At 39.4% G+C, this 15,200-nt stretch overlaps 1 protein-coding gene across 1 annotated transcript in view; it reads left to right on the top strand.

Moving 5' to 3' along the window:
• Window positions 1-15,200, top strand: part of LOC306768869 (NACHT, LRR and PYD domains-containing protein 14-like) — a 55,743-nt gene that overhangs the window by 16,596 nt on the left and 23,947 nt on the right. The window contains exons 8-11 of the mRNA XM_079257334.1: window positions 5,452-5,625; window positions 6,549-6,722; window positions 7,336-7,506; window positions 10,540-10,713. Of these exons, the coding sequence (XP_079113460.1) occupies window positions 5,452-5,625; window positions 6,549-6,722; window positions 7,336-7,506; window positions 10,540-10,713 (693 nt within the window). The remainder of the gene's footprint in view (window positions 1-5,451; window positions 5,626-6,548; window positions 6,723-7,335; window positions 7,507-10,539; window positions 10,714-15,200) is intronic.

Genomic DNA, 15,200 nt, shown 5'->3' with positions numbered 1-15,200 from the left:
CTTTATTAATCCCCAAAGGGAAATTTAATATTGTGGCATATAATTAACTAGAGGAGGTCTTGTTCTGGATGCTGATGGCTGTAGGTAGGCAGGAATGATCTTCTGTATCTTTCACTCTTACAGCGGACCTGAAGAAGCATGTCTCTGAACACTTTGTTGTTTCTTCACTGTGTTGTGGAGAGGGTGTGAAGAATCCTCCATCTTCATCAGCTTGTGCTGCAATCTTCGGACAATCAACTCCAGTGGCTCCAATCTACAAAAAATTTCAATTTGGCTTCCGCTCTCTCCATAGCGCAGAAACTGCCTTTCTCAAAATCACCAATGTCCTCCTTCTTTCTGCTATCTCCGGTTTAAAGCTGCAACTATCAAGTACTTTTGGAATCGCTGTCGATTATTTTTACGATTTATTTTTTTGTAATATATTTTTTATTACAATTTGTAAAACAAATAATAGAAACTCAACCAAAGTAAATCTATAAATTTATATTTACGAAGCTGTTGCATATATTGTTAGTACCTAATGCATGAGGAAATTGTGTTTTAAAATGTGATACTTTGGTGCAGCCAACGTGTTTATGCATGCGCTCAATGTGTGGATAAAAAATTCTCAACCGATCGTGATTTTCTGCCTTTTAAAAGATTTAAAAGAAGAATTCACATAGAAAGAAGGACTTATTGTAAACATGTCCAAAGTATCTAAGAACTAGCCTATGTCTTCGTGGAAGACACACCTGTTAAAAGTGTGTCAGTTTAATACGGAATAAAAGTTTCCTGCACAGGAACAGAGGCTGTGCCTGGCCTAAAAAATGCGCTTTGATGCTGCCTGTGTGCGGGAGAGACGGATGAGGAGTGGATTACAAGACTGTTAACGTAAGTGAGCAGGATACACCTTGCAATGCCTTGTCACTGCTGACTAATATCACAGGTTATAACACTACATTTTAACAGCCGCTACTGTTGTTGATTTAAATCGCAAAGCTCAATCTCTGCCTGGAGAGGTGAAGCGGGGGTGTTTTCATTTCAGGTGCTGTAACATTGACGACGTGCTGTGATTGTATGTGAGACTGCTTTACAGCACACACACTGCACTGTTTTCTGCTCTTTTGAGTGTGAAATGGTCCCACACTTGCGACTTTTTCTGTCTTTTCCTCTCCTGTTCTTCACTCTCTGCCATTAGACCAAAGCAACGAGAATCTTCAGACAGAAAGCAAACCCCTCGCCACTGCTGTTTGAAATGTCTGTCAACAGTCCGGGTGAAACATTCATACTGTACAGACATACTGTAGGCGACAGATTCTGCTTTTATATATTTTTAAAATGTTTGAATATTTTATATGTTTACTGAAACAGTGATGTAGTCCCTCCGAACAGCGCAGTGGTCTGAGAATGCCGCGATGATGCATAAATTAAAATATATCACCACGTGATATTAATTAAATGGAGCTTCAAGGCAAATAATTTGCCTCGATCAAATCAAATCAGACTTTATTTCTTGAGCACTTTTCACGCCACGGGCAACACAAAGTGCTTCACAAGATAAAATCAGGTCATAAGGATTAAAACAAATGGTAGATAACAAGACATTTAAAAACAATAAAGACACAAGCTCTTTCCACACACTCATACACACACAAGGACATAGACCAAACAACCCTCCCCCCCACCCCCGCATTCTCCAAAATACATCATTCCCTGAATACTGTCTCTTTAACCGATCACAGGTTAATAAAACAAATAAAACATTAATTAATTGATAAAAATTTTGTCACGAGCGACCAGCAAGAGCTCATGACTCGATCAATTTTTGTACTCCGGTTACTCGAGTATCCCGAGTAATCGTTGCGGCCCGACTCCCTATCCATCCTCCTTCTGCTTGATCTCAGTTCAGCCTTCGACACCATTTCACACTCCATCCTCCTTGACCGTCTTGTTTCAATTGGTATCACTGGCACACCCCTGATCTGGTTCTACTTATATCTCTCAGTTCATCCAGCTCAAGTCCTTCGCATCACACCCCTTCCTCCTCACCTCTGGTGTTCTGCATGGTTCTGTCCTTGGCCCCCTGTTGTTCATTATCTACCTACTCTCTCTCGGTCACATTTTCAGAAAACATAATTTCCTCTTCCACTGCTATGCAGATGACACCTAGCTCTACATTTTTAGCAAACCTAACTCTATACTTCGACCATCTTCCCTGACTGACTGTCTCTCGGAAAATAAAAACCTGGTTCACCTCAAATATCCTAAAATTAAACAGTAGTAAAACGGAACTCTTACTCATTGGCAACAAATGCACCCTCAACAAAATCAAACTATTTTCCATTTCCATCGATGGTGCCTCCATCTCCCCCTCCGCTCAGGTAAAGAGTCTGGGTGTCATCCTCGACAGTTCTCTCTCCTTCACCTCACACATTAACAACATCATATGCTCCACCTATTTTTACCTCCGTTACATCCACCCCCTCCATACCGCTCTCACTTCTCACTGCACCTCTGTTCTTGTCCACAGCCTTATTACCACTAGCCTTGACAACTGCAACTCCCTTTTGTTTGGTCTCCCTCACAAAACTCTCCATAAACTACTGCTGGTCCAAAACTCTGCTGCCCACATCATCACACACACACACACACACACACACTCTATAAACTACATCACACCGGTCCTCCAACAGCTCCACTGGCTCCCCATCTCACACCACATCCTCTACAAAATCCTGTTCTTCACATTCAAAGCCATCCACAACCTTGCCCCTCCATACCTGACTGACCTTATTCAAATCAACTCACCTGCCCGCTCCCTCCGCTCTTCCTCCTCTCTCCAGCTCTCTGTCCCTCCTGCCCGACTCGTCAATATGGGGAGCAGGGCATTCAGCCACTCTGCTCCCCAGCTCTGGAACTCTCTCCCCCTGACCTCCGCAACACTGATCCACTCACAGACTTCAAATCCACACTCAAAACTCATCGGTTTAGACAAGTCTACTCACTTAAGCAAAACACACATTAAAAGATGCAATTATGAGTTAATGTTTTCAACTTGTTTTAACTTAATTTTATCATGTGTGATGTTAGGTGACCTTGAGCGTCTAGAAAGGTGCCCAACAAATAAAATGTATTATTATCAATATTATTATTATTATAATTATTATTATTATTATTATTATTATTATTATTATTAATAATAATAATAATAATAATAATAATAATAATAATTATTAATAATAATAATAATATAGAAATGATGTTAGTTTACACCCCACTCTATAAGCCAGGGTGGGATCAGCGGTGGATTTGCACATGCACTATTCATTTGGACTGTGCACGCAGACTTGTGCAGGTGTCCCCTCTGCTCCTCTGCTATAAAGCACTCACAGCCAATCAGAGGCTGTGAGTGCTTCATAACGGGGAGAGGCTCCTGCTGCTCATACGTGTCAGTAACTGCTAAACAATATGTGCTTTGAAGTCAGTCACCAAAACACCAGAAAAATCTTCAATAACTCCAGTAAAAGTCACTAGTTTTGTCTCTAGTTGCTTTTAACAAAAAAAAAAAAAAAAAAAGTCGCCAAGGGGGTTTGGAAAGTTGCCAGATTTAGTGAGAAAGTCGCCACGTTTTTTCCTACCAGTCGGCATCTGTGTCACGTGGTATAAGGATCCGCCGTTGTCATTTGTTTTTATGCAGGTGGTGTCCCAGTTCGAAATGCGGTACATTCAAGGTTTTTTTTTTTTTTTTTTTCAATCGTCGTAATTTTAAAATCGTATACTAGTATAAATCGAGATTGCGATTTTTTTTTAACGATTATTCCGGCGCATCTTTTTCTACCATCGGTACAGATTTTCAACATTTAGACAGAACAATGTCCAACGACACAACCTTGGACATTTTCAGACTTTTAGAGATGACCAGATCCAGACTGTCTCCTCTCTTGTGCTTTTTTTCTTTCACATGCAGAGTTAGACCAGTTTTTAAGAACAAAATTCTTTGGTCCTTCTGTCTTGAGAATTATCAGCATGAATGTTGAATCAGTAACAATAAATACACAGTCAAAGTCAACAAAGATTATGGACAGCAGTTCAGGAAAGTGATTGTTTCATGTCATGAAGAGATCTTTGCCTGCTGGTTCCACATGTTATTGGCATGGTGTTATTTAAACAGGGCCGGGGTTCTCTGAGGCTAAGACCTGGCAAATCTGCTTCACCATCATGAACTGTTTATGTTCTTCCAATAATGTCTTTGTAAACTGTTGAAACAAAAGTGTAAAAAGTTATAAATGTTCATGTATTCATGCATGGTTATGCTCTTGAAAACATGGTCACTACCATTTTATTAGAACTTTACACAGCTGATACAATCAGAAACATCTCCTGTAATGACAGAATGTTCTTCAAACAACCACACAGAGCAGTGAATGAAGTCATCTCTGAGACCCAAACAGAGATCATCTTTGTTTGGCTGCTCTTGGCATACAACAAACTGTTATGGTCCATACACAAAACAATAATACAGCTCAAAAAGAGGAACCATAACGTATAAGAGAGACCACTGCTCAACAGCAACATTTAACAAAGTTGATTAATGAACCACAATAACCAACAGAAAAGGGAGCCCCAGCCGACATAAGCAAAAGAAGGAGGCAGTCTCAAACCAGCCAGGCAATGGGGCGTAGGATCTGGGCTGTTCCCCAAACAAAAAGAGGATCAAACCAAAGAACCAAAACTGAAAACTGGACTACTGGAGACTCTCAACTCAAAACAAACAAAAGGAAACTGTGGAGAGGTTGGCTGTGACATCTGCCTGAACACTGCACATTCCTGCCTTATGTCCATCCCAGCACAACACTCCAGCCAATCACTGCAGAGGAAATAAAAGACATGATGACACACAGCTGGAAATGGTAAGGTGAAATAGCTGATCATGGCACGCACAACACAAACTATGCTGCAGTTCTGAAGGAAACGGAGTAGATCACCCAGTTGTTCAGATGTTTTCTTTCAATAATCTATTTAAATTAATTAATTAACATACAAAACCTTATACAAAACCAAGTGGAATAGTGGTTTGCACTGTGGCCTTACAGCAAGAAGGTCACTGGTTCGATCCTCAGCTAGGGCAGGATGTGGACAATGGCCTTTCTGAGTTTACATGTTCTCCCTGTGTATGCGTGGGTTCTCTCTGGGTATTCCGGCTTCCTCTCACATTCCAAAAACATGCATGTTAGGCTAGTTGGTTACTCTAAATTACCCAATAGGAGTGAGTGTTCGCATGAGTGGTTTGTCTCTGTGTGGCCCTGTGATGGACTGGCGAGCTGTCCAGCGTGTACCATGCCTTTTGCCCAAAGACTGCTGGGATAGGCTCCAGCTTTCCCGCGACCCTTATTTTGACTAAGCGGTTAGGATAATGAATGAATAATTTGGATTCTTCTTCATTAGAACTGACTCCATTTTCTCTTATTGCAGACTTGAATTTTGTACATTATCTGAGGCTGACTGTGAAGTTATTGCCTCAGCTCTGAAGTCCAACCCCTCCCATCTGACAGAGTTACACCTCACGAACTTCAGGCTGGAAGATTCAAGTGTTAAGAACCTGTGTGATGGACTGAAGAGTCCAAACTGCCGACTGGAGACTTTGAGGTCAGTTCACTGGAGCCTTTGTTGCTTTTCTATACCTATTTTTAAACGTCTTTTTCTATTGTATCAGAACTGATTTAATAAACACTTGTTACACATTTGTATTTAAAAAAAAAAGTCAAATGAATCTAAAGCCTTTTATTATCATTGCAAGGAACACAATAAAACTTATTTCAAGCGACGTGTTTACAGCTTGAAGAAACACCAAAGAAGGAAAAGTATACAATAAAAATAAATAATAGATCAGTTTTGTACATACAAATACTGTAAAATACAATAATGTAAAATTCAACATGGAATAAAAATATTTTACAAAAAAATTATACTAGTTAAAATGGATTTTTAAAACGAGTTAAAAACAGAACCATATGCCAGGAATAAATGAAATCTTGTGATGACACAACAGTATAACAGGTTGTTATTAAACTGTCCTAGACTCTGCTATCTGTGTCTCTGTAACTGTAGTATGTCCACCGCTCTGAGGAAGAAGCTGTTCTGCAGACTGTGTGTGGGTTTTGGGAGTTCTGAGTCTGCTTGAGGGAAGTGTGTTAAAGAGGGAATTCCCAGGATGTGTGGTGTCTCGAAGGATATGGGGAAGCAGCTATTATGGATGTTGCTCATATCCAATAAGGAGGCACCAACAGTTCTTTCAACTGTCCTCAAAACCTGTTGCAGGTCCCCTTTTTTCTTGCAGCAGTGTATCCAGAGTACCACACAGTAAAACAGTAAGGTAGTTAGTCTGCTCTCTGTTGTACACTGATAAAAACTGATGAGCAGTGTCTGTGGAAGCCTACAACTTTTTAGCTTTCTTTAGTGAAAGTCTTTGGCTCTTTATGATGTAGGTGGTGTTTAGGCTCCAGGTTGAGATCTTCCGTCTGGTTAGTTTATTTTTCTGCTTCTGTTTGACTTCCCACCCTTTTTTTCAGATTGGAGTGGTGCAGGTTGTCAAAGATCAGCTGTGATTCTCTGGTGTCAGCTTTGAAGTCCAACCCGTCCCATCTAACAGAACTAGACCTGACAAACAACTACCTGCAGGAAGCTGATGTGAAGGAGTTGCTTGAGCTGGTAGAGAGTCCAAACAATAGACTGGAGACTTTGAGGTAATTTTCACTGACTGGAGCTGTTCTGTATCTGATGTTTTGTGTTGAATAACAGTTAGACCTAATTTAACATCTTCAAAATATTTTTGTTGATTAAATTTAGGAAAAATACAAGGTAACACTTTATTTTGATATTCCATTAGTTGACACTGTACAAACTATGATGAGAAATTCAGTTGCATGTCAACGGTGTATCTGTTGCCAATTCAACAAGATTCTTTTAACAGACAAGCAGCATGTGTTCAACTGTCAGTAGACTATAAGGGTAATCATTTGTTGATAAGTACATATATGTCAACAGTGTATCAGTTGATTTTCAACAATACTCTTTCAACAGACGAGTAGCATGTATTCAACTCACTGTCAGCAGACTATAAGTGCATTCAAGCTGCTAAAAGATTTTACTGACTGAAGCTGTTTTATATCTGAAATTTTTCTTTTTTTTAACAATTAGACCTAAATTATCGTCATCGAAATATTTTTGTTGGTCTAACTTAGGAAAGAATACAAAGATACTTAACTGTTTTCCACAAATATCAAGGCAGTGAAAACATAATTTCATTTTATTTATATTTACTGTCCTTGTTTGTAAATTTTCCATTTGTTTATTTAGATTTGACAGCCTCAGTTTGTCAGAGATTACCTGCGATTCTCTGGCCTCAGCTCTGAAAACAGACCCCACCGATCTGACAAAACTGGACCTGACTTACAAGCTTGAGTATTGTGATGTGAAGCAGCTGTGTGTTTTTATTGAGAGTCCAAACTGCAGACTGGAGAGTCTAAGGTCTGAAACATTTCCTTTATGTGCTTTGATTAATATAATATGAAAAGTTATATTGAAACTAAACTGGAGACCTAAGGGTGATGTTATATGATAAATATGGTTTCTTCTTCAGTGGTTTTATTTGTTCTGTTTATCTCAACCTAAAATTTCATATTAATATTCACAAAACTGAGTCTGTCAGCCAGTATCAACATTTTAGCAGCAAAAACATCTGTCAGTTAATGAGGCAATATTTCCTCATTAGATAGTAACATGGTGACCATGTTACCATCTAATAGTCTTTTGACTTGGAAACAGGAAGTGACTCAGTTTGAAGCCTAAATGAGCTGCATTCACCATAACATTACTATACTGCTTCATTTTACTCACTCGTGGTTCCAACTAGCTCATTAAGGCCTTCACACAAACTGAGGTGTTACATTGACAGTGGTATAAAGGATGGACAGGTAATGCAGCACATACGTGTCTGCAGGTGAGGGTGATAATGCCGTAGCAGGGAGGTCACCAGGGAATGCAAGTAGTGCAAAGGCTTTCATCAGCGCTTAAGGTTTTAACAAGCATTGTCCATGTTTTAAAAATGTTTGAATCATATTTTAAATATCATTGCAGATCAACGTATAGTATATAATATATACTTACAGTCAACATCCAATGTATTCATCCCCTTTCATGAAAGAAAAAACTGAATTTATAACAGTCACTCAAATAACTGGAGACTGAAAAAAGGAACAACTAAAAGTGTGGTAAATTATAATTTAGTGATATAAGATATTGTTTTGTCATTTAAAGCTGGGGTAGGTAATGTTGGGGAGATAGCAAGATTTGAAAGTGGCACCCCGTCTCGGCTCCTCCCCCTACCTGTCTCAGACACGTCCTGCCACTTTTGTGCAGACCCTGAATTGAGACACAGCTAATAATAACCAACAAGTAACAACGACCCCCGTCTGTTTAACGGTGAGGAATAGTGGGCAGAGTTGTACATCCAAGGGGTGTGGCCAGATAAACTATGTGAAAAATGGCTCCATGTTCTGGACAAATGAAATAAGCTCAGATCTTTTATTAAGGGCTGGGGTGTCCAGCGCTGGTCCTCGAGGGCCACAGTCATTCAGGTTTTTAGTGTATCCCTGTTCAGACACACCTGACTCAAATTAATGAGTCATTGTGCTGAAGTTCACAGGCTGTTAGATCCATTTAACTTGAGTCCGGTATGTTGAAGCAAGAAAGCATTTAAAACCTGCTGGACTGACCAAATGGACTGACTTTGGTCATCCCTGCTTTAGGAGAACTCATGATGAAAAAAAATGCATTTCCTGTAAGCTCATGTTATACATATCTAAACTGATATAATATTTCCTATATGCAACTTTATTTAGCTCACGAAAAGTGAGGAATACTCAGCTTTCTGCATGTCAGAATGAACCTAAAATCCACTCAAACCTTCAGTATACAGTATTTGAAAACACAATACAACCTTCCTGAAAAATATTTCATTTTTCTAATATACAAATTTTTAGTTTAGCTTTAAACACAATTTCATCATAAATATGTCATAATCAGCTTGAAATTTAAATGTGACAGTAAATGTGACACTAAATGGCTGTTAAACATTTTCCTGGGTGTCATCTTTTTCCTGGTGAGCCTCTTTTCTATCATTTAAGAACCTTTGCTCTCATTTCTCTGCCGTCGATCAGTAGGTGTTTCGGAAATTAAAAAAAAAAAAAAAGATAGCTTAAACATACATGACATTCTCATTGAAAAATATGCATGTATACATGTTTCCATATTGACCATTTCTTCAGCATCCTCCTAATGTTGCTAAGTTAAAAAAAAATATCTGCACATGTAAGATCTAGTTGTTCACACAGGTAAGGTGTTTGGTTTGCTCACTTTGGCAGTCAGATATCTGTGAAAAATTACAATTTCTGCTTAGTTTTTTGGTCGCCACTCAGTCCATCATCAATATCAGCTCCTGCCCCAACAGGAGCATGTCTCCCTGCACGTTTAAAATGTCTGTTCCCAGTAAAGCTCGGCCTGGGATCTTAGAAAGTTTTTTCCCTGCTTATTTGTCTGAGCTCTTGATCCTCATGCCTGTACTACTGTACCTCTATTTTCACCTGCCTCAATAAGAAATCTCTGGAATGTCTTCAAGTTGTTCAGAACGATGCAGCAAGACTCCTAATTATTATTTCTAAATGCTCATATGTAACCCTATTGTTAGCTCAGCTACTCTGGCTGCTGATCCACTACACAGGGCACTACAAAATGTGACAAGTAACAAGGCCATACTTGAGGTCATGTGATCAGGGTCTGCTTGTTGTGCAGCATACCTTCATAAAAACCAAAGGTGACAGAGCTTTTGCAGCAGTGGTTTATGCTCTCTGGAAGTTCCTACCTCTTGACGTGAGAACTGTTTTGGAATGTTTTCATTTAAGAAGCAAAAAACAGCTAAATTAAAGTTGAAAGGTTTCATATATTACTGCAGCTATTGCAGTTCAGATCAGAGATAAAAGTTTAAAGTGAAAATAAAAATCTGAAACTAAAAGAAAATACTTTAAATATGAAAACACTTGACACTTAAGACTTTAATTGAAACGGGTAATAAAGAACATTTATGTCACATTTGAAACTAGTTTGTATATCAAGAAACATTGTGAACTAGTTCAACTCCATCCAGAAACAACTTTGATCAGCAACATCTGAAGAGATATGCTAATTAGTCCAGTGTTTGCTTTCATTAACAGGCTGTTTACACCAAGCTGACAATCTGCTGTCACTCAAATCTGCAGTGTTGGAAACATGTGTTTCAGTGTGTGTCACCATAATCAGACTCTCAAAGCTCTTTTCATCTGGTTCAGTCAGTAGAATCAGTCATGTCTGTTGCTGAGAGAACTCCCTCGAATTGAAGTCACGATGTCTTTATTGAAGCAGCGGCATGTTGTCATTCATATTCATAATTTTTCTTCTCTGCTTCTCTTGGACTGTTTTGACCTGCATCTTGTTGGCTTCAGCTCACAGCTTTTATTCTTTATTCAGATTGGAGAGCTGCAGTTTGTCAGAGATCAGCTGGGCTTCTTTGACCTCAGCGTTGGAGTCCAACCCATCTCATCTGAGAGAACTCGATCTAAGTTGGAACAACAACATGACGGCTGGTGTTAAAGATCTTTGTGGATTTCTGGAGAGTCCACACTGCAGACTGAAGACTCTGAGGTCAGACACCATGTTTTATTTGTTTCATGAGATCAATACAACATGAAAGTTTCACAGCTCTTTAATGTAAAGTTTTTTTTCTTCAGTGGTTTAGTTTTTGAAATTATGATTTCTTTTAAAATAAAAATTAGAACACTGACTCTGTCAGGCAAAAACTAATATATAATCAATGACTAGATATTGAGCATTAGTGAATATTTGTAGCTGAAATAATGATCATATAATAATGAATTCACTGATATGAAGGAACTCCCCACCATCACTGATAGAAATGAAGCATCTTTAACTTGATGAGAAAACAGCTTTCATCCCAGCAGCAGTTATCTTCACTCACATGCATTAATAATTCTATTCTATTCTATTCTATTCTATTGTACAGTCATTTAGCAGACACTGTTATCCAAAGCGACTTACATATGAGTGAGAACAACAAAAGCAAAATCAAAACAGTAAAGGACATCATAGGCAGGTGATAATGGACTGTCCAGTTGGACGCAGGTCCATACATGAAATGCAACAGTCTTTTTTTTCTCCCTTTCCAGCCCACAATATTGCCTATGTTAAAATACAAAGAATTAATACCATGATGTTGGTTGCAAAGAACTTGGCTAAGTTTACAACTTTCCAACAAATATAGCAATACTAAATTTGAAAGTGCTCCTTGAAGAGCTGAGTCTTCAGCTTGCTCTTAAAAGTAGACAGGGACTCTGCACTGTTCACCACCTGGTGGGGAGTGGCTCAGATGGTTGGGGAAGAAGACGATCAGATCTGGCAGGCCCAAACGTGTTGTGAGAGTCTGCTGGGAACGTCTGGCAGAGTCCTTCGTCAGAGCGAGCTTTAACTCCCACCTTCAGCAGAGCTCTAACATTGTCCCAAGTGAGGCAGGGGACATTGAGTCCATGTGGGCTGTGTTCCGGGGCTCTATTGTTGAGGCGGCCAGCTGGAGCTGTGGCCGTAAGGTCGTTGGTGCCTGTTGTGGAAGTAATCCCAGAAATTGTTGGTGGACCTCAGCAGTCAGGGATGCCGTCAAGCTTAAGAAGGAGTTCTATCGGACCTTCCTGGCTTGGGACTCTAAAGGCAGTTGATAGGTACGGCTTCGGCTGTTGCCAAAGCAAAAACTCGGGCGTGGGAGGACTTCGGCAAGGCTATTGACCATGACTTCCGGGCGGCTTTGAGGCGATTCTGGTTCACCAATTTTAGAAGGGGAAAGCAGTGCTCCCTCAATACTTTGTACAACTCAGGATGTCTTTTGTTGGTGGAAGGAATACTTCAAAGACCTCCTCAATAATACCAACACGTCTTCCAGTGAGGAAGCAGAGCTGGGGGACTCAGCGGTGGACTCTCCTACCGCTGAAGTTGCTGAGGTGGTTATAAAGTTCCTTGGTGGCAAGGCCCCGGGGGCGGAGATCCATCCGGAGTTCCTTAAGGCTCTGGATGCTGTAGGGCTGTTCTGGCTGACGCGCCTCTGTAGCATAGCGTTGACATCGGAGACAGTAACTGGCAGACTGGGGTGGTGGTCCCCCTTTTCAAGAAGAGGGAATGGAGGGTGTGTTCCAACTACAAGGGAATCACACTCCTCAGCCTGCCCCGTAAGGTCTATTTAGGGGTCCTGGAGAGGAGCGTCCGTCGGATAGTCAGATCTCAGATTGACAAGCAGTGTGGTTTTCATCCTGTTCGTGGAACAGTGGACCAGCTCTTTACCCTCTTTTTGGGGTCTTGGAGTGGCATGGGAGTTTGCCCAACCGGTCTACATGTGCTTTGTGGACCTGGAGAAGGCATTCAACCATGTATACAGGGTACTCCTCTGGGGGGTACTCTGGGAGTACGGGGTATCAGACCCCGTTGTACGAGCTGTCCGGTCCCTATACGACATTAAATCAGCTGCGTTGGGAACAGAGGTAGTGAGCTTTGAGTAACTGCCTGTTTATTTAGCAATGAATGTGTTGTTTCAAGTTTTAGCAATGAAAACCACACAGCTTTTCTAGTTCCAGCAGAGTCCTGTGTTCTGTGTCTGTTTCATCGCTGCGGGTAAAGTGAGGGCAGTTTAGCCTGAAGTTAGTTGCTATTAGCCACTGCTGGGTTAAGTGAAGAGAGTTTACCCCGAAGCTAGCTGCTGCTAGCCACTGCTCGGCAAAGTGAAGGGAGTTTACCTTGAAGTTAGGAAGCCACTTCTCCTCCACTCAGCCTCCCAAGCTGTTGTGGAGAAGGAGTTTAACAACTGTTTCTGTTGGAGGTTTCACAGATCGAATAGAGCAGTGCTGTTACTAAACCAGCAAAGAAATGTTGACAGTGAAAATGAAGACGGGGAAAATAACTATTTTGTTAAAGTTGAATGCTCATGTAGGTCTTTAGTTTACCTGGTAAAGGAGCCAGGTGTAAGGTTCAATTTCCACATCTCTGTGGCCCACTTTCTCATAAACTGCTGAACAGTAGAGTCCACACAATGTTGAAAATATAACTCACAGTGTACAATTAACACGTTTTACAGTGTCCATTTAAATTGAATTTAGAAATTGTAGAAATAAATATAATTTCAATTAAATAAAATAGGATTTAGTAGGAAAAAACAGATTTCAGCTGTGAAGAGGCCATTCAGGTGGTCAGAAAGATTTTGGCCCCACATCTAGTTGCCCACCTTGGATATATATATAACAATTAATATTATAATTTGCAAGTCGTGCATAAGTGCAATTAATTTACTCTCCACATTCCATTCATCCAGGTTTCTAATTTTCTGCCCCTATTGTTTACATTGCTTCAGACGCATTTCCTGTTGTCTTTCTTGTAAAACAGTAGAGCCCTTTTTTTGAGAGTTTGCAACTGCACCTGGGCTGATACTCTATATGAGATTCAAATGTTTATATCTGACTTGTGTTTGAGTTCCCACCATATTATTATGCAAAATGGAAGAGAAAGTGTTTAATTACTCTTCCTCCTCACATATCAATTGATGTATTGATAGAAATAATATAAAATAATCAACATTAATTTTTTTCCCCTGTGTTTCAGGCTAATGTAAAGCTCATGCATACACCTGCTAATACATTTATCACCATATTCACTTCTGTGAATGGAGAACTGTGTGCAAATAATGGCCTCTAAGAATGTGGGTCACTTCTGGGTTGTAGACTGTACTCTGAAGAGGGTTGCATTTAGATTATGTTAGCAAAAACACAAAATAAATTAATAAATAAATAAAATAAACTGTCAGCAAAAGACTGGAATTAGAAGACAAGTCCTGCAATGTTAAAATAGCCTTACTCAATATTTTAATAATGGAGATGGGGATTCTGGATATAAGATAGGGGAACGCTGGTTAAAAAAGGTTGAGAATCACTGGTCTTTACTATTGAAGGCTTTCTTCATGTCTTTATCTGAATCCATCTACAAATTTCTTCCCATCAACTGGTCTATAATTTGCATGTAATTTTATTCTCCTGCCTTGAACAGTGGAATTACTTTGGTTCTTTTAATTTTTTTCTGAGAAACAGATAAGTTGACAAGATAAATTACAGATGTGCGTCAAAGTCATAACAATGACTAATATTACTTCTTTACCTATATACATATCAGTCCCATTCCAGTTAGTTGATTATTTGGATTTTTACATTTTTTAACAAGTTTAATAATCTTTTTATCAACAACTTTTTAATTAAAAAAAAACAAAACAAAAGATGCTGGATTTCTGGCACCATGTCACTGCTCTATACTGTCCTCTTTTGGCTGTATTATTTCCCTGCCAGTGATACAAAGAATTTATGAAAACCTCCTGCCACTTCAGTCATGTGACATAAGGTCCACTCTGAAGGTATTCACAGATTCAATAGTTGTCATTCTTGTTTGTCCAGATTGCTCTCATCCATTCATTTTTCATTTCAGTCGTATATGGCAAAGATTGGCAAATGGTCAGAAATGTCCTTCACCAGGACACCACTTACTATTTTATTCTCCATATTATTGGAAAATATATTGTCTACGATAATAGCAGCATGCAAGATAATCCTACTTGGTTTTGGGGATGGTGGGATCATGGTGTAAAAGGTCTCCATGAAATAATTTATCACTGCTAGCTTGTTTGGATTTAGCAGGTCAATATTAAAATCACCACATATGAATATGACTTCCATAACATGGTTATGTCATAACTCGGGATTCAGTAAATGCATCTTGTCATAATATTCCTATTCCTGCCCATATCAATGTCAGTTGTTTTGCACTCACACGCAGCTGCTGTCAATCTGTCTACTTTTCTGTACTTAAATGTTCTGTCTACATACAATGCTGTTACCCCTCCTGCTTTTCCAGTTCTGCTTATTTTTTTCAACTCATATCCTGAAATTTCATCATCCTTATATTTACCTTCTACAATCCAATATTTAGAAATTGTAATGAGATTAAAATGAGAATCTCTCTGAGGTAATCAACTATGCTCTAGAAGTTCTTATTCAGTCTACACCTTTTGACATGAATCATTGAAAAGCTGTGTT

Source organism: Telmatherina bonti, assembly GCF_933228915.1.
Source record: "Telmatherina bonti genome assembly, chromosome: 18".
In the NCBI taxonomy this organism is placed as follows: Eukaryota; Metazoa; Chordata; class Actinopteri; order Atheriniformes; family Telmatherinidae; genus Telmatherina; species Telmatherina bonti.
This window is presented reverse-complemented; position numbering and strand designations above follow the sequence as displayed.